The sequence below is a fragment of the Marmota flaviventris genome, chromosome 2 (genome assembly GCF_047511675.1).
Source record: "Marmota flaviventris isolate mMarFla1 chromosome 2, mMarFla1.hap1, whole genome shotgun sequence".
Taxonomy (NCBI): domain Eukaryota; kingdom Metazoa; phylum Chordata; class Mammalia; order Rodentia; family Sciuridae; genus Marmota; species Marmota flaviventris.
This window is the reverse complement of record NC_092499.1, coordinates 174,124,652-174,143,658: the sequence shown is the minus strand read 5'-3', so window position 1 is coordinate 174,143,658 and position 19,007 is coordinate 174,124,652. Positions and strand designations below refer to the sequence as shown.

Below are 19,007 nucleotides of genomic sequence, written 5' to 3'. Positions count from 1 at the left end.
CCAAGTGAAGCCAGAGGCCCTGAGGGCCCTTCCTGCCCCAAGTAAGGTTTATTATTTTAGGTCAATAAATAGCAAGGAGAGCTAGGAAGGGGTTAAACTGGGGTGACTGAAGCTGGGGGGATCTTAGGCAGGGGGTTCTAGGCAGCCTCAGTTCCCATAGCTCCCACCCATCCCCTGTATGGAATGTCAGACTGCAGCTCTGGTGAAGACCCTCACAATTCCCTCATTCCTGATATCTGATTCACAGGTTCTGTAGCCAGGTCCCCAGTGTGATCTTGTTCCCTTTAGCAGGGATGGTAGGGCTGAGAGTCCCTGTCTTCTATTCTCAGGCCTGGCATCTTTAGTTTTTGTTTCCTAGTCTGGGAGTGAGACAGTTGCAACTCTTGTCCCCTGAGCCCTGCCCTCTTGACTGCCCAGGCCACCACCACTCAGGATGGCCATAGGAGAGCAGCAGGTCTGCCTATCTGCAAACCCAGACAGATTGTGCTCCTGCACAGGGTCCTGAGGTCCAGAGAAAACTGACAGAGTGGGGCAGCAGGTGGCGAGCCTGGTGTCCTTCAGTGATAACTGATAGGAAAAACATCCTGGGCTGTGTGAGGTCAGGAGTCAGTCTGGGGTCTGGATTATTCCTTTCACAGGCTGAGGTGTATGGCTATGCTGCAAGTCTGTGAAATTTTTATTTGCTTCAAGGGTCATCTTTTCTTCACTTTTCTTCTTGCCTTCTTTGCAATCCTGGGGAAGTCCTACCTGTGGCTTGGTCCAGTGGGGGCAGACAGTGGCAGAGCCCAGCCTGCCATCCACCAGCTCACTACAAGTCTGAGAAATTATTGCATTCATCACTGTACAAACACTGATACAAAAACAAAACCGTTAAAAGTGTTTGCAACCTTCTATATTGATAAGGACCAGGCCCTGCCAGCCTCTTCTGCTGCCTAGGGTCAAGGATGGGGACCCACTGGAGTCAACTGAGCTATGCAAAGGTCTTGGCTTTTTGGATTTACAAGTAGTTTTGAGTCATGATTATTGTAATCTTCCATTATTCAGGAAATAATCAGAGTCTGCATGAACTTTCACACTGACAGGACTTCACACCACCAATTATAAAAAAAAAACAATGGAAATTTATCAAGACACAGGAGATAATTCCAGCTGCAAAAAATCTAAGTCGTATTTATTAATATGAAAAACACATTTTCACTTTTGTGTGGACTGCATATTCTTCAAAGACTGTAGTTAAAACCTTTTTCAAGTATCCATTGCTCACTTTCCTGCTCTCCCTGGGTAAACTGAGCCTGTTCTTTAAACACAATGGAGAGATAACTATCAAGAATCACTTAAAAAAAACACAAAAACTATCACCCTTAAACATGTGTTTGCCAGTCCGGAGAGAAAAAAAAAAAGTTCTACTTAAAAAGAACTATTCATTTCCCCACAGATGTCATTTACAAAACCCATCTCCCTCTCCACAAAGCCAACTAGCAAGCAAAGCGGCTAAGTTCACAGGAAGGAGGGAGAGCTGCGGGAAACACTTTTCCCAGGTCAAATGAGCCAGGGACGCTGCCCTTTCATCCAGGGAGATGACAGGCATTTGTCTCTATCTACAACTTCTAGAAATCACTTGAAAGTCCTCCACTGCATGCCACATCATGTCTTTGCTGTTTCCCCCAATAGAGGGCAACAGTGACTAATTTTGCTCTCAATTTTTCTGTGAAAAGGAACCTAGATCTGAAATTTAAATTTAATTTTTGATTAGACTTTTCTTAACATATTGGCTTTGGGGAAGCATGAAATTGACAACCAGTACATTTGTATAAACTATAATATAATCTATAAAGTGTACATAGACCAATTCCTTGCTGAATAATATCCATGTTACTGGTGACATTCTTTAAGGAAAATGAAGTTTGCCAATGATGATGTATCTGCATATATCAGCTCAAGGTTTTCACACTAAACACATCTCTCTTTAAGTCTCTTCCTGATAGAGTGGATAAGCCTGGCTACATGTTTCATGAGGTTTTCTACTATAGCAGATAGGAATATGTTAATTGGGGAAAATCTCTCTTGTTGCAACTCTCCAGGATACTAAAAACAATTACTGCTACTTCCCCTATTGGGAGATAGGGAAACTGAGTCTTGGCATGGTTCTGTGATCTGCCTCAAAAGATCCTGCTCAATGGAAGCACAGCCAGGTCTGAAACCCAATGCTGTTTGACGTTAAGCCGCATCCTTATGGACAGAGACTTGAAGCCCTCCCCTTGAAGATGATAAACACACTTCAGCAAGGAAGTGCAGAGCAGGAAGGACGTGTGCAAGGCAAGAGGATCATCTTCACTATCAGACACACAGAATGCCAAAGAAACACCAGCACTGGTTCAACACCAGCTCCTCCAACTCCATCCCTCAGAAAAAGTGCAAATTCTGATGGGACAAAAATCGAGTAGTTGCTAAGTTAAAATGACTAATCCAAATTAACAATCTAGGAAATGTCAGTATCAATCACATATAACAAATATCTAAAGACCCCTCAAGTTGGGGGTTGACCTGTCAGAGGTAGAAAGGGCAAATTTTAAACTAATCACCACAGGAATCCCTCAGGGTCCATGGCAACAAGGCAGAGGGAAGGGGCAGCTCGCAGGGCAGGGTTCATGCAGCCTCCTAGCCCCAGCCCTCACTGGTGGTACAGAGCATGTGGTACTCACAGCTGGCACTGGTCCCCCTTGACGCCCTTGGTGGCACAGAAGCACCTGCCCGTGTTGGTATCGCACAGCGAGGCATGTCCATTGCACTTGCATGCTGGGAAAAGGAAAAGGAACACAGGACACATCTGGCTTACTAAGGTCAGGATGTAGCTCAGCGGTGCAGTGCTTGCCTTGTATGTGCAAGGCCCTGGATTGGACCCCAGCACCTGCCAAAAACTGGAGTGATTACTATTAGAGACTTTCCTCAAAATAAATGCTTTTTTAAAAATTGAGACAAATTGGATTTGAAAGGAAAGACAGCCTAAGACCTAAAAAGAGCATGCTACAGGGACACTGCTACATCGATGTTCATAGCAGCACAATTCACAATAGCAAGACTGTGGAACCAACCTAGATGCCCTTCAGTAGATGAATGGATAAAAAAAATGTGGCATTTATACACAATGGAGTATTACTCTGCATTAAAAAATGACAAAATCATAGAATTTGCAGGGAAATGGATGGCATTAGAGCAGATTATGCTAAGTGAAGCTAGCCAATCCCTAAAAAACAAATGCCAAATGTCTTCTTTGATATAAGGAGAGTAACTAAGAACAGAGTAGGGACGAAGAGCATGAGAAGAAGATTAACATTAAACAGGGATGAGAGGTGGGAGGGAAAGGGAGAGAGAAGGGAAAATGCATGGAAATGGAAGGAGACCCTCAGAGTTATACAAAAGTACATACAAGAGGAAGTGAGGGGAAAGGGAAAAATAATACAAGGGGGACAAATGAATGTCAGTAGAGGGGGCAGAGAGAGAAGAGGGGAGGGGAGGGGAGGGGAGGGGGGATAGTAGAGGATAGGAAAGGCAGCAGAACACAACAGACACTAGTATGGCAATATGTAAATCAATGGATGTGTAACTGATGTGATTCTGCAATCTGTATACGGGGTAAAAATGGGAGCTCATAACCCACTTGAATCAAAGTGTGAAATATGATATATCAAGAACTATGTAATGTTTTGAACAACCAACAATAAAAAATTAAAAAAAAAAAAAGAAAGGAAAGACAGCCTAAAACAAGAGCAAGGCTTCCATCTGCCAGGAATGAGGAAACAGGGACTATTGAACTCGTTAAAATACACTAGAAGGGCTGAGCGCAGTTCACCATTAAAAACTTATGTGTGGTTTTTCAGGCCCAACCACAGGCCACAGCAAGGGCTTGACCTGGTGGCCTCAAGGGACAACCGCCCTCCCCTCAGCAGACTCAGCACACAGCTAAGCATTTCAGTCTCTGCAGGAGGTGCAGTCAAGGACTTGGGCCTCCAGCCAGTCACTCCTCACATGCACTTTCATTCCCACAGGTCTTCCTCCAAAGCCTCCAGCACAGGTTGGCTTCAGGGTCTCTGCTGAGGCTTATTTAAGGGGGCTGGGGTGGGGGGGTCTGAAAATACTTTCTGCACTCTGACTCAGTGCCCAGGACTTCCCCACTCCCAGTCCTTGCTCCCTCCCTCCCCACAGCCTCAGGGTCTACAATATTGCTGGGAAGGTGCCCTCCATGGGGAGCCACTGACCACCAGCGCTGAGCCTCCGACTCTCCATTGCTGCACTGTTCCAACAGGGAAGATGGAAATGGGGAAGTCAGCATTTTTCTGGTTTGGGCCCCTTGCTTATCCCATGGCTCAGTGTGGTTAAGGGTTTAACTCTTTCACTGTTGAGCTGCTGCTTCACCAGGCTACTCTCACATCCAACAGTTCACCTTTCTCTTCCAACTCACTGAGTTCCTGACAATATGACTTAAAAAGAAATGCAGCATCCAAAGCCAAGTGGCTTTTCTCCTCCTAGGTACTCAAGTCAGAGAAGTCCTGTGTTCCACCTGACTTGCACTCAGCAAGTCTGACCCACACTACTTACGCTGGCATTTGCCTCCATTGGTGGGATCACCATAGAAGCCAGATATGCAGGTCTCGCAGTGCTTGCCCGTGGTCAGGTTCTCACACTTCTCACAGATGCTCTGGTTGATGCACTTGCTGTGGCCATTGCACTGGCAAGCTGAAAGGAAAAGGATTTTAGGAGCCTCTATCATGGCAGAACTGGGTGCAGGGAGTTCCATGAAATTTATTTGCATCTCATTGTCTCTAAAAATAAAATCCACCAAACTAACTGGGCATAGGGGAACATGCCAGCTACTGGGAAGGCTGAGGTAGGAAGATGTCATGAGCCCAGGAGTTTGAGGCCAGCCTGGGCAATATAGCAAGACCCTGTCTCAAAATCAAAATAAAACAAGAAAAAAAATCATCAGAACTGACTCACTGAGGGGCTGGGGAGAAGAGTAGAAGTTCATTGGTTTAGACAAAGGGGAATGAAGGGAAGGGAGGGGGAATAGGAATAGGAAAGACAGTAGAATGAATCAGACATAACTTCCCTATGTTCATATATAAATACGTGACCAGTGAAACTCCACATCATGTACAACCACAAAAATGGGGTCCTAATTAGAATAAGTTATACTCTATGTATGTGGAATATGTCAAAATATACTCTATTGTCATGTATATCTAAACAAAATTTTTAAACATTTATTTTTTAGTCGTAGTTGGACACAATACCTTTATTTGATTTATTTATATTTGTGTGATGCTGAGGATCGAACCCAGTGCCTCACACATGCTAGGCAAGCGCTGTACCTCTGAGCTACAACCCCAGCCCTTAAAAAGAACAGATTAAAAAAAAAGAAAAAAAAATGATCCTACTCTGCTAATCCTTACCAAAGGAAGGAAACTCTGTTAAAGACACACCAGGATGAAGTTAATTTTTATTTCCTATTTTCATGAACAAAATATGTTTAAAGAGGGCCCTTGCCAAAATTAAAATCAAGAAAGACTGATCATCTGTGAGAGTTAAGGAGCATGCAAAGAGAGAAAAGAGGAGCAACTAGTGAGTTACAGAAACATCTCTTTAATTCATTGTTGCTTTGGGGGTTATCCTGTTTAATACCAAGCACGAGGGTTGAAAAGTCTGGAATATCTACATAAACAAAACATGACAATCATGCTGCGTTCTCCAAGTCTTTCCTCAGGGAGTGGACCCTGAGAGGGTTCACTGGAATCTCTTGGGCTCAGTGGGCTCTGTTTGCTCTGGAAGCCAAATGAAGCCTGAGAGGAAGAGCTGTTGGAAAAAGTGGAGGAAGGCTGATGGTTCATGAAGATCTATTAGTTGAAACCTAGAGTTTGTGAGCTAATGCAGATCTAAAAAGGCAGAATCTTAGTGAGCAGGTCCAATGCTTTATTTAAATGCCAGGATGCTGGTTACCAAAAGCTGAGAACACTATCAGCTGAAAAGGTCTGAGGCTATCACACTCTTCACAGAAAGGTGGTGAAACCAGTGGTTCTCAAAGTCTAGCTCCAGGACCAGCAGCCTCTGTATCAGCACCCCTGGTAGCTTATTAGAAATGGAAATTCTTTGGCCTTTCTCAGACTCACTGAATCAGAGTTCTGAGTCTGGAACCTTCGGATTCTTTTGCCCTCTAATGTGTGGAAGCCTCAAGGATAAATGAATGGAATATAGTTCAATTAAAAAAAAAAAACCTGACTCACTAGAAACTAATTTGAAAAATAAGATCAAACCATCAAAAACAAATGTACAACTGTATGTACATTTTCTGTACAACATATTATGTAAAACTGTAATGCACCAATAAAAGATGTGAAAAGAAAAAACATTAGTCCAGAAAAATTAGAAATATTATCACAGTGAGGTAAAAATCCATAGCAATATAAAAATAAATTTTGTTGTTATCCATTGTAAAAACATAATATATGCTCATGATAGTAGATTTTCAAAAATACAGGGATGGAGAAAGATCATATACTATCCCACCACTTAGAAAATGTGTTCACATTTAGTATCTTTCCTTCCAGTACTTTCCTCTTTTTCTTCTCCATATTTTTATTACAATTATTAGTGCATATTAATTATATAACACACTGGTTTCGTTGTGATAATATCATACCTGCATACAATGAATATACTTCGTTTATATCCTTCTTCCTCCTTTCTTCCTATTTCCCTCCCCTCTTCCTGGTTCCCTTCTTCCCTATGTGAGAAATAGGAAGTCTGGTGGTCCATTTTCAGAATCCAGTATTCAGACCTAATGTAAAACTGGGATGTAAGAAAGGCAGCCAGAGGAACAGAATAGAATGGAAAGATACAATAGCACCATAGCCTATGGAAACCAATTATCTTTTCTGAGCTCCCCAACCTGTATCCAATCACAGCCATTTTGAGCTCCCAACCTGTGTCCACCCCAATTTTAAAATTAGCCCTTCACATATATTGTAACCCAAGCTCCTCCTATCAGAGCAAGGGGCAGTGCTACCTTAGGGAGAAAAACAAGTGGACTGCCCGCCCAAGTGTACTTGCTTGCCAGACTTCGTTCAGTAGCACCTCCCTAAGAGGTAAATTTTGCCTTGTGGAGCTACTTCCCAAGTATACGTCTGATTCCTCGTGGCACCCAGTGTTGCTAACACCTATTAGCCCCACTTCTATTTTTATGTCATTCTTTTTTTTTTCTAGGTTCCACAAATGAGAGAAAGCATGAGATCCTCGTCTTTCTAAGTTATTTTGCTTAGCATGATGATCTCTAGCTCCATCCATCTTCCCAAAACGGACAAAATTTTGTTACTCTTTATGACAAATACTACTCCATTGTGTATATGTACCACATGTTATTTATCCATTCATCTGCTAAGGGGCACTTGGGCTGATTCCATAACTTGGCTCTTGTGAATGCTGCCAGGATGAACATGGGTATGCAAATATCTCTATGGTATGCTGCCTTTGATTCCTTCAGACATATACCCAGGAGTGTTACAGCTGAATTATATGGTAGTTCTGTTGCTGAAATGGGGTTTGAGGAGGTCCTTAGACAAGGGGACCTCAACTCAGCCCTAGCAGGTTCTTGAGTTACACCACACAGAAAGAATTTTAAGCTTACAGCAACAATAGAGATTTATTCAGGGATATAAGAAACAGCAGAATATGCATTCAAAGAGACAGGGAGAGCAAATGATTGAGAATGAGACGTGCTTTGCGGGGTGGGTCTCAGACCTCTTTTAAAGGAAACCGTGTATATGGTGAACATGAGAAGCATGAGAGGTAGCATCAGTCTAAAGAATTCAATTCCTTTCTGGTTCTTTTGAAAATCTTCAGGTTGACATTATCTAGTTAATAGCATTCGGATAGTACCTGTATCATGGGTCTTATTATTTCTCTCTAGGCTCCTTTTAATTAGTTTAAAAATAATTCTGTATGCAAAGTAGGCATAAGATACAAATTAACTAGATTTACAGTAGTCTAAAATGTATTAGACCTTTTATGAATTTAGACCTGGCAGGAAACAGGCCTCGGGGTGGGGCAGTGAAGGTGAGAGTGTTCATGGAGTTTTTAGATTTAAAGATACAGGCTCTCTTTCTGTCTCTGTTTGTCTCTATTCTACCTATCCTGACTTCTTCTACCTCCCTCATTTTTTTTTTTTTTAGGTTTTTGAGGAATCAGCGTGCTGATTTCTAAAGAGGCTATACTAATTTACATTCCCCCACCAACGGTGTATAAAGTTTCCTTCCCCCACCCCATCCTTGCTAGCATTTATTTGTTTGTTTTCTTGAAGATAGCTGTTGTGATTGGGGTGATATGGAATCTCAATGTAGTTTTGATTTGCATTTCCCTTATGGCTAAAGATGTTGAGCACTTTTTCATAGATTTACTGGCCATTTGTACTTCTTTTGAGAAGTGTCTCTTCGGTTCTTTTGCCCATTTCTTATGTGATGGGCAAAAGAATTATGTGAGGACTTTTTTGTTGTTGTTCAATTTCCCTGAGTTCTTTAATTATTATTAATCCTCTGTCAGATGAAGAACTGGCAAAGATTTTCTCCCATTCCATAGGCTGTCTCCTTGCTCTGTTGATTGTTTCCCTTGCTGTATGAAGCTTTTTATTTTGATATCATCTAATCTGTCAATTCTTGTTATTATCTGGAGCTACTAGAGACCTATTCAGGAAATTGCTGCCTATATCTATCTCTTGAAGTGTTTCCCATATGTTTTCCTCAGGTACTCTTAAAGTTTCAGGTCTTTGATCCATTTTGAGTAGATTTTTGTGCAGGTTCAGAGATAGGGATGTGGTTTCAATCTTCTAAGGTGGAAAACCAGTTTTCCCAATACCTCTTGCTGAAGAGTCTTTTCTCCAATGTATATTTTTGGCTCCTTTGCTAAGGTCAGGTGGCTGTAGACACATGGTCTATAGAACTATGTGTCTTATTTTTATGTGGATATCAAGCTGTTTGTGTTACAATGACTCTAATATATTTTTATCTGGGTATTATGATACCTTTGACACTGGTTTTTTTTTTTTTCTTTTCCCCCAAGGCCATGGCTGAGGTTTATTGTGAAAGTTTGTGGGTGAGGCTGGGATGGAGCATGTTCTAAGAGGCCGAGTCAGAGGCCTCTGAGCTGTCCTCAACAACTGTGCTCTCTGAGGTCTAGCTGACCTCACTGAGGTCCTTGCTGTCCCCACCACTATCCTCAGCAGCCAGGCGCTTCTCAAGACAGGCCTCTCCTGAGCTTGGAAGTGAATTGCCTTTGCTCCCCACCTTGTTCTCTATGGACCTGGTACTCTGTGTCTGCCTTTTCCTTCAGCTCCAGGTGCCACCTCAGCTCATCAGTCATTGGGTGAGGTCCTGCATCATTGAATATGCATCTTCCCTACCTGCAGAGTATTTGGGCTCCACTTTGCTGTCTGATAGTTGAGAGTCTTGGAATAGAGGTACAGGATGGCCCAGGGGACATATTTGGCACTGAAGTTCTCTACCATAGCTTGAGAAGCCTCGTGTGTTAGCCTCAGAGCCAGGCCAAGGCGCTGGTGGGACTGCTTCACAGCCAGCAAGGTGGTATGTCCATGGAGCACATCATCTGAGTCCTCTTCCATTGTGGCCAGAACATACCCCACAATCTTCCATTCTCATCCTCAGCAATGTAAGAGAGCTGGGGCCAGGAGAGGCCTTGGTAGAAGTGGTATTTCATCTGGTAGTGCATGGGCCAGCAGAGGAGATTGTAGTGCTGCATATTTATCAGGTCGTCAGGCCTCACGCCATGCATGTTCATAACCCTGGAGAGGCTCCTGGGGTCTAGCAAGTAATGAATGTGCACACAGATGCCTAGGCTGCCAGTGCCAGCTTTGGGACTGGAGCTGAGCTAAGAACTGCTGGTGGCGTGGTGGCAGAAGTCTCCCATACTGTTACTTTTGCTCCCGGCAGTTCTAAGTCTTATGTTTCCATATGAATTTTATGATTGTTTTGTCCATTTTATCAAATGAATGTCATTTTAATGGGGATTGTATTGAATCCGTAGATGGTTTTCCATAGCATGGCCATTTTAACAATATTAATTCTCCCAATCCATGAACATGGGATGACTTGCCGCAGTCCAGCTGGGCAAAATAACCGAGAGGTGACAAGCAACTTGAAGGTTGAAGTGGGAACTGCTTTATTGCGGAACAGCTGAGGTATATATATCTAACTGATTTACATAAAGCATGACTCAATCAGCATCATCCAATCATAGCATTGCTCCCCTACAGACACAGCAATCAGCCAATAAGGACTCCCCACCATCTTGATGGCTCGGTGGCATTGCCTCACAAACCACTCCTCCTGGCAAACTGCCAGGCGCCATCTTGACTTGATCGTGGCCTCCAACAATGACTTTCCATCTTCTGGGGTTTTCTTTAATTTCTTTTTTCTATGTTTTATAATTTTCATGGTAGAGATCTTTTACCTCCTTAGTTAGGTTTATTCCTAGGTATTGTGTTGTTGTTGTTGTTTGAGACTATGTGAGTGACATTTTTTCCTAATTTCTTTCTCACTAAGTTCCGTGTTGGTGTATAGGAAAGCTACCAATTTATGTACCTTGATTTTGTATCCTGTTACTTTACTGAATTAATCAGTTCTAAGAGACTTCTGACAGATTTGTTAGGGTTTTCTAGATATAGAATCACATCATCTGCAAACAGGGATAATGTGACTTCCTTCTTTCCTACTGGTATTCCTTTTCTTTCTCTTATCTGATTGTTCTGGCTAGTTTCCAGTACCATATTGAATAAAAGTGGTAAGAGTAGACACCCTTGTCTCATTTCTGATTTTAGAGAAGTTTTTCCCCACTCATTTTGATGTTGGCAATGGGTATGTCTTATAAACCTTTATTATATTGAAGTATAATCCTTCTATATTTAGTTTATTCGGGGTTTTTATCATGAAGGAGCACGGAATTTTATCAAATTGTTTTGTTCACAGTAAACTAATTTTCCACAAACGTGCCAAGAAAATTCAATGGTAAAAACAAAACAGTCTTTTAAAAAATGGTGCAGGAATCATAGCTACAGGAAGAATTAAAGTTCATGACGACAAGTTATTGTTTGTTTTGAGGTCATGTATATAATTGCTTACATATGCTTTGTCATTTTAAAATTTCCCTCCATATTTTCATCTCACTAGTAGAGTGCCTGTGATGTCTAATAGTATGGCTTAATGCTTATTTAAAAAGAAAACAGTTTTTTATTTGTGAAGATAAATTTCTGGATTGGCAGGAGATTTCATTTTTAATTTTTTTCCAACAATTACCATGATGTGTTTTTAAGTAAAACACAAATTGCAGAGCAATATATATGATGTACCTACTTAGAGCACAGTATTCTTTAATTTAAAATATATAAAATAATATGTCTGGAAATATCTATATTAAGTTGTTTATAAAGAATTGGAGAGAAAAGGAGAAACTCTAGTTTTTATTTCATATATATCTGTAACATTTTTATAAAGAATATATTATCTTATGAGAAAAGTTTGTAAAATAACTCATGTGAAGTTCTCAATATTTTTGTTCACATTAAAAATATTTTTTAGGGCTGGGGTTGTGGCTTAGCGGTAGAGCATTCACCTAGCACACGCAAGGCGCTGGGTTCGATCCTCAGCATCACATAAAAATAAATAAATAAAATAAAAGTATTGTGTCCAACTACAACTAAAAAAAAATATTTTAAAAATATTTTTTAAATGAAACTCTTTTCTCCTAAAATGATGCTACTGATATTTTTTACTTAAAGGAAATTTATATGAATGGTGTAGCTTTCAAGTTTGTATTCTTTGTAAACAGGTAATGAATAACTTGAATTTGGATATGCAGGCATCTTACCTGGACAGTGAATGAAAGACCAGTTGTATCTGCTGTCCTCCAGACACATGCTGGAATTCAGAAGGGGCTGTGGATAGGCAGTTCCAGCAGAGGCCTGTGGAGGCATCTTCACTGGTCCTTTGTAGGATCCCTCCATGCATTTCCCTTTCCCAGTGTTGCTGGGATCAGTACACCAGCCACAGCCTGGCTGCTCCAAGCAATGACTACAGGTATAATAACCTGAAAAATCTTCAGCTATTAAAAGAACAAACAGTAAACAATTCACTATCAGGTAGAACTAAAGTTATTATCTTTAAATAACCTTTTTTTTTTAACAGACTAACTTAAATCCAAATTACTACTCTAGAGTGACCATTTTAAGTGAGATAATGAATTTAAAGAGCTCAATAATTTGCCCAACACATCAGAGGGGTCCCTCTTTCCTCTCTTAATCCCAGGATGGTGGAAGCAAAAGGAACCTCAGAGGGCCTCTACCAGAGAGCAATTATTTTATAAATTAGGAAAGTAGGAGGCAGAGACATTACACAGATTGAATAATATAACTGTGAAGTTGAAGAGTTAATTTCTGTATTCTGTGATCTATCCTAGATTTACTTGATTTATTTACATGTATCACTGTTCAATTCTGTATGCAGGTTCTCATCATGCAGGACTAGATGACTTGAGTAGAAGGTCAAATCCAACTAGCCCATAAAATGTTCAAAGATTATGAACACTGCCCCATGCCACAGTTGTCAACACAATTGTCACCAATGCCAGGCACTCAAGAGTGCCAGAACTCCCTTTTGCACTCACGGGGGCAGCTGTTCATGGTATACCACTCCATACACTGGCCGAAAGGGAAGGAAGCCACGTAGGCGTTGGAGTGCACACACTGCTTCAAGTTGCTGCACCACATGCACTCAGAGCTGCTGCTGGTGCACTCCCCACACGCAGTCCGCAAGGCACACGGCGTCCGGCATTGCTTGGCACTGTGGTTTGCTGGGAATTAAACCCAAGAGGGACATTTAAGACCTCCCATTATGTCAGCTAAGGTCAGAGCCATTTCAAATATTGGTTTGTAGCCCAACAGTGTGCCATGAACTCAATTCAGGCACTACATGACACAGTGAAAACAGATCATATTGGAGCCATCATGTACTACTTAGTCAAGGTATTAACACACTCGGGGAGGAAATGGACCTTCTATTCAGAGAGCATTGAGGACAAAGGTGAAAGAACAAGAGAATCTTTCAACAAAAGCAGAGTCTTACATAAGGGGACCCTGAAGGAATTTTACAATCCACCTGAACATGTAAAACCCTATGTTTATGAATTTGAGTGTAAGTAGGATCACAGCATTCATTAAATTCATCAAAGCATTCTGCATTCAAAAAGGCTGAAAAGCTCACCTACAATTTAGAAACCTTGTTTTAAGATAACTTCTACAATGCTATGAATTATCTTCTATACTTCTGCATTCCTCAAATACAGTACCTTCCAAAAACTGAACAGGATTTTAACTAAATCACCAACAACTCTACCTATTACTGTTAAGCCCCCATCTGTGTGCTACAGAGGCTGCCCCTGTATCTGCCACCATGGAGCCTAAACTTAGCCCCCAGAAACATGCAAACTGAGAAACTGCTCAAAACATTTGATGGTTCAGTACTCAGCCACAGCTCTTACATGGTTCTAACTGGCTTCTGTCTCCTGTCACAGACCTCTCCTCATTTTCCTCCTCACTGACACTAGCTTCCTGAATACTGTCTTATGGTGACTTGCTTGTTTTTCTCATCTTTGGTTTTTATTTTCCTTCCACAGCATTTTTCTGCCACCAAGATATTTGCCCTTCAGAGAAATTCTAAACATTCTTTGTGCTCAACAAACCAATCAATCACAATGCTAGTCAGAATATTAGGTTCTTTGTGTAACATTTTATTTTTGGCTTTGCTTATGGCTCAACGTAGAGCCACAGACTATTTCCTTCTGCTTTTAAAATTCTAGGTATTGCTTGAAATATGCCTGAAATTAGCTCTCCATCTGTTTTCAAGATCATTTTATGCATGTCAATACTTAACCTGCCTCCTTTCTGAAACTTCCTGGAGCCTATCACCAGTGTCCTTACCAGGCCGTTCACAGATGCTGCCATTGAGGGGGTTGATGCAGGTTGCAGCCTTTAATCCCCGAACAGTGGGTTCTGACAAGATTGCACAGAACCCAGCATCGCTGGGCTCAGATGGCATCCACTGTAGTAAACTATTTGTAAATGGAGTCATATCTTCCCAGAACCAGTGGGTCATGTTGCTCTTCCGAAGGCCAACCCATGGGGTTAAGGTGAGCTTGGACTGTGGGCAAAACAGACACAATTATGAAAACAACCAATGTCTCGACCAAACAGGCTACTTGATAAAACCCACTAAGTTAGGTACACCCACAGATACAGGAAAGCCTCCTTATACCCTAAACTCAGGCATTGGTATAGATCACCACTTCTAATATGGGCCATTTTACAAAGGACAAATATAAAGCTTAGAGAAAAGAGGTATCAAAATTTTCATAGAGATCTACATCCAAAGTGATAATCAAGTTCCAAAATTTCTAAGCTCTGTGATAAATGCTATGAAGAAATGGTCATCACCCCACACTGGGTTTAAATGCCCATTCACACATGAAGTCATTTCCCCAACATTTATAAAATATTGGTTATATGTCTATCCTCAGATCAGAAGCTAAGCATTGTGTGATGGTTGCCACTATCAACTAACTGATATCCATCACCTCTCATATTTACTATTGCAGGACCATATGTATGTGTATGTAGTGAGAACATGTAACATCTATGTCCTGAACAAATATTAAGTATATGATACTTAACTATTATCACTATAGCATATATTAGATCTCTAGAACTTATTCATCTTATGTAAAAAAAGGCTTTGGACATTTTGATCACCATGTTCCCATTTCTCACCCCACTTCTCAAGGCCTGGAAACCACCATTGTGCTCTTTGCTTCTGTGAATTAGACATTTTTCGATTCTACATATAAGCAGGGTCATGTTGTATTTATCTCTCTGGGACCAGCTTATTTCGCTCAGTGTAAGATCCTCCACATCCATCTGTGTGGTTGCTAATGACAGTATTTCCTTCTTTTGAAAGGATGAATCATAATCCTCTGTCTATCCCAAGATCAGACAGTGTTTACTGCCTTTTTAAATCTATTGCTTCATTTGGTACAGGATTTTATAAAGAATAAAAGAGCAGTGAACACCTAGGATGGTTTTTGTCTCCTATTCTCCTAAAATTTCCTTGCCATTGTGCTTTAAATTTTTTTTTTTTAAATTAAGTATAATTTTGAACCCAGAAATGAAAGGTATTCTTAATTTTTGCAGTTGAAAAACAAAATATACAATGTATTTTCATTTTTGAGAGGAAAAATACATATACTATTAAAAGACCTGAAATAAATAAATACATTCCAAAAGAGTTTTTAGTGGTATTAACAAACATTATTTGTTTTCTTACTCTTTTATTAGCATTTTCTAAATTTCTTTTAAATGTGTGTTTTTAAAAAAGAAACATAATTTTAACAGATACACTTTATAAGTCTTTTCATAATGTCTTTTTGCTTTCCTGATAAAATGCAGGGCCATTAGCATTGTGGACAAGGTATCTCTGGATTTGGCTGTGGGCCCTTCTTGAAGCCCAGCTACAGCATCTTTCTCCCATCCAACCTGCCCCAGCCACACAAGCTAATCTGCAGCTCACTCAGTGAGCGATTCCCTCAAACTCTATGCCTTGTATGGGAGGGTACCAGCGCACAGGGAGCCCGTCCTTCTTCCCTTTCCATCCATTCCTTCCCACCTTCAGAGTTACCTCTTCCCAGCTCTACCAGACAGCCTCTACCCTATCTTGCTTTTTTCATACACAACTGGGCTCTACAGACTGGGCCACATCTGGAGTTTAACCTATGGGGAGCACATTACACTAGTTGTTTTATCTGTTAGCCTTTTCATAAGAGTGTGGGGTTCTGTTTTTGAAAAGTGCCACCCAGAACCTGTTAGGGATAAAACACTTGAAGAAGAGGAGAGAGGGAACAGAGGTACATCTGTGGCCAGCTGGCATAGTGGAGCCTTTTTACCCACGTAGTCTCCCGCAGAGGTGGACTTGACAGTCACCGGTTGAAATCCCAGCATGATGGGCAGAGCTGACTCTACCAGTGAAGAAAACGTGAGCCTTTCTGAGCTCAGAAACCCTTCATAAGAAGATGCCCTCTTTTGTTGGGCTGCCAGGTCTAGAAAGACCCAAACAGATATAAATGTCTTAGTGGTGGTGACAACATATACTAAAATAATACCTTAAATCTAAAGGACATAAGTGTTTAAATATGACACCTAATTAGCTGTGATCCCATTGCTCTCTACTCCAGCAGAATCTAGAGATAAAATAGGTATGGAATTATCTAGTGATGTCACCAGACTATGTGCACAAACACACACACATCACTGTTCATCTTACATATTACTTTTCATGTTATAATAAATATGACTTATGAAAATGTATGAAGTATTAAAAGTTTCAAGGTCAGGTAAAAACCATTAAAGGAAGAGATTGACCTTCCTTTAATGCCACATCTACTACGCCATGCATCCTGGCCTTCCTCCTCTTCCCAGCACGTCCTCACCCACAGCCTTCCATGCACCAGCTGTGGGCATGCCCTTAGCAGAAAAGTGGGTACGAGACACTTAGGTTCTGAGGATTCACTCACCATGCTCTGTGATGGCTGCATTATTTGCAGCTGCTTAAGGACAAATTCCACTTTCTTCTGGGTTGTAAGGGAAGCCAAAAAGGCATTGTGGTTCCTACAGTACAGTTTAGCATTGTCATAATTCCCCTTGGCAGTAGTAATTTTCAAACACGAGTTTCCAACCAAATGCCAGCCAATGCCACAGATATTTTCTTTAACAAAGGGGGAGAGAAAAAACAGCTTTAGAAATTACACAAAACTACTACATACCTAGTTCAAGTTCCTGAACATCTAAATGATCCTTGAGATTGAATTCTAGGTGCTTCATTAAGAATGTGGCAAGGGCAAGAGACACATTATTCACTTCCAGACACAGAATGCAAGAGATAAGTTTGTCAGTCTTATTTATTGGATCTCATGAAGTATATTCTGAAGTCAACTCTCTAGTCACTTGGAGGAAAACCCATTTAGTGTCAATACTTGGTGGCAGATCTTTTAGAAGAACAATTAGAAAGACTAACTCCTGAGCGGAGAGCAGACAGATGAATGTGACAATGGAAAGGTGGAGTACAGAACAGTAAACATGGAAATGAGTTTGGGAATGAATAAATCTAAAGTCTTCAAATGCTGCACTGTTTTCATATCATCGTGTACAAGTTAAAATGAAGACTCTAGGGCCCCACCCCAGGCCTGTACCAGAACATGCCTTTTGGAAAGATCCCCAGGGGTTTTGCTATACATGAATGTCTGAGACTCAGAACAAGAGTAAACAAACAAGAAGCCCATTCTGCAAGCTGAACTGCATTACTCCAAAGGACACTCAAAAGGGCCCTGGTCCAGCTCAAGTGGCCTGCTTATGTCTCAGCTGTTACACAGTGCCACAAAACTCCCCCTTCCTGGACATCTGGTTGGAGCAAATATATCAGGGGTTCAGTCATGGATGGCCACCCCAAAATCATCACCTTAAACCTCAGGATGCCATAAACAGGTACTCAGGACTGGCGGTCACCTCAGAGTTGCTGCTAACACAGAAATCTGCCTCTCCCTCTGCTCAGAGAAGCCCCCCAAGAGATGCCAACAACCAAATCCCCATGTTCAGTAACACTCTTCCATACAGTGCCCAGAAATCTGGCAGCTGAGACTACAGAATTCTAGTCCCGGTTATCACAGCCAGGTGGGTGTCAAGGGAGGGAGCAGGTTCACCGACATGAACCTAGAATCATTTCATTCTCCAGAGGAGCAGATGATGCTAGACTTTATGTCAAGAACAGTCAGAGTGTATACTTAAGACTTGAATTTTAGTTTAAAAAACAAAAACAAAACACTTGGGCTGGGGATGTGGCTCAAGCATAGCGCGCTCGCCTGGCATGCGTGCAGCCCGGGTTCTATCCTCAGCACCACATACAAACAAAGATGTTGTGTCCACCGAAAACTAAAAATTAAATATTAAAAATTCTCTCTCTCTCTTTAAAAAACAAAACAAAACAAAACACTGGTGATAGGGATGAATTGATAGAATAGGCCCCTCCTCGCTGTTAGGTTACAACCCAGTCTGCGTAAGATTCAGGGAGCAGACAAAGTTCTGGACCCATTCCCCAGGTGCCTAGCAAGGCTTACCAGGCAGGGAGATGCACTCTTGATTCTGGGGGTCCCACTGGCACTTCTGGTCCAGGTCACAGCTCCTACAGCTGGTCTTCTTGACACAACTGTACTTAGGGTTATCCTTGGGGCAATTCTCATATGTAGAAATGGAAATCTAGAAAGTAGAACATATTCAAAGTAGAACATATTCATAGAGATAACTCATGGTGGTGACCAATAGTTGTAAAGACTAAATCTAATTGAGGATGCAAACTTCAAATAAAGAGATAAATAAAATGCAGATGAACAGCTCTGTGGTGGAAACACTGTAGTAGAATGTTCTGCTCAAGAAAATGCCTTTAACTGGCAAGGAAGCAGCCTACTCTTTTAAACAGCATCCCTCAAATTGCTCATTGGTAAAATGGGGCTGTGGAACACACTGCTTTTCAAATGCCTCCTACAGTCTAAAGTTTGCTTATAAACAGCAATAAACTGACAAAAGTATAAAGGCTGGGTCATCTTATCTTCTTTGGTCTTAGTGTAACCTAAATTTTTAAAACCATTTACGGGGAGCACCGAAATTATGCTGAGCCAAGATATAACATAAATAAAGGAGAATTTGCAAAGCCTATCCATTCCCCAATTCAATATGGACCACGACACACCTGCCTGAAGCCTAAACCTTCTCCCAAGAACTCACACAGATTGAGTGAGCTCGTTGTCACAAGCCTCAGACTAAGGATCGGGTACTTCAACATAGCTACACCCAGGGA

The 19,007-nt window shown here is 41.3% G+C and overlaps 1 protein-coding gene and 1 pseudogene across 1 annotated transcript in view; both read right to left on the bottom strand.

Moving 5' to 3' along the window:
- The window catches only part of LOC114108547 (attractin-like), a 90,951-nt gene that overhangs the window by 22,685 nt on the left and 49,259 nt on the right, over nt 1-19,007 (bottom strand). Inside the window, exons 14-20 of the mRNA XM_027956188.3 lie at nt 18,271-18,409; nt 16,675-16,865; nt 14,033-14,252; nt 12,721-12,906; nt 11,926-12,159; nt 4,597-4,734; nt 2,703-2,796 (exon numbers count right to left, since the gene is read on the bottom strand). Of these exons, the coding sequence (XP_027811989.3) occupies nt 2,703-2,796; nt 4,597-4,734; nt 11,926-12,159; nt 12,721-12,906; nt 14,033-14,252; nt 16,675-16,865; nt 18,271-18,409 (1,202 nt within the window). The remainder of the gene's footprint in view (nt 1-2,702; nt 2,797-4,596; nt 4,735-11,925; nt 12,160-12,720; nt 12,907-14,032; nt 14,253-16,674; nt 16,866-18,270; nt 18,410-19,007) is intronic.
- LOC114108558 (N-alpha-acetyltransferase 10 pseudogene) lies at nt 9,162-9,840 on the bottom strand (annotated as a pseudogene).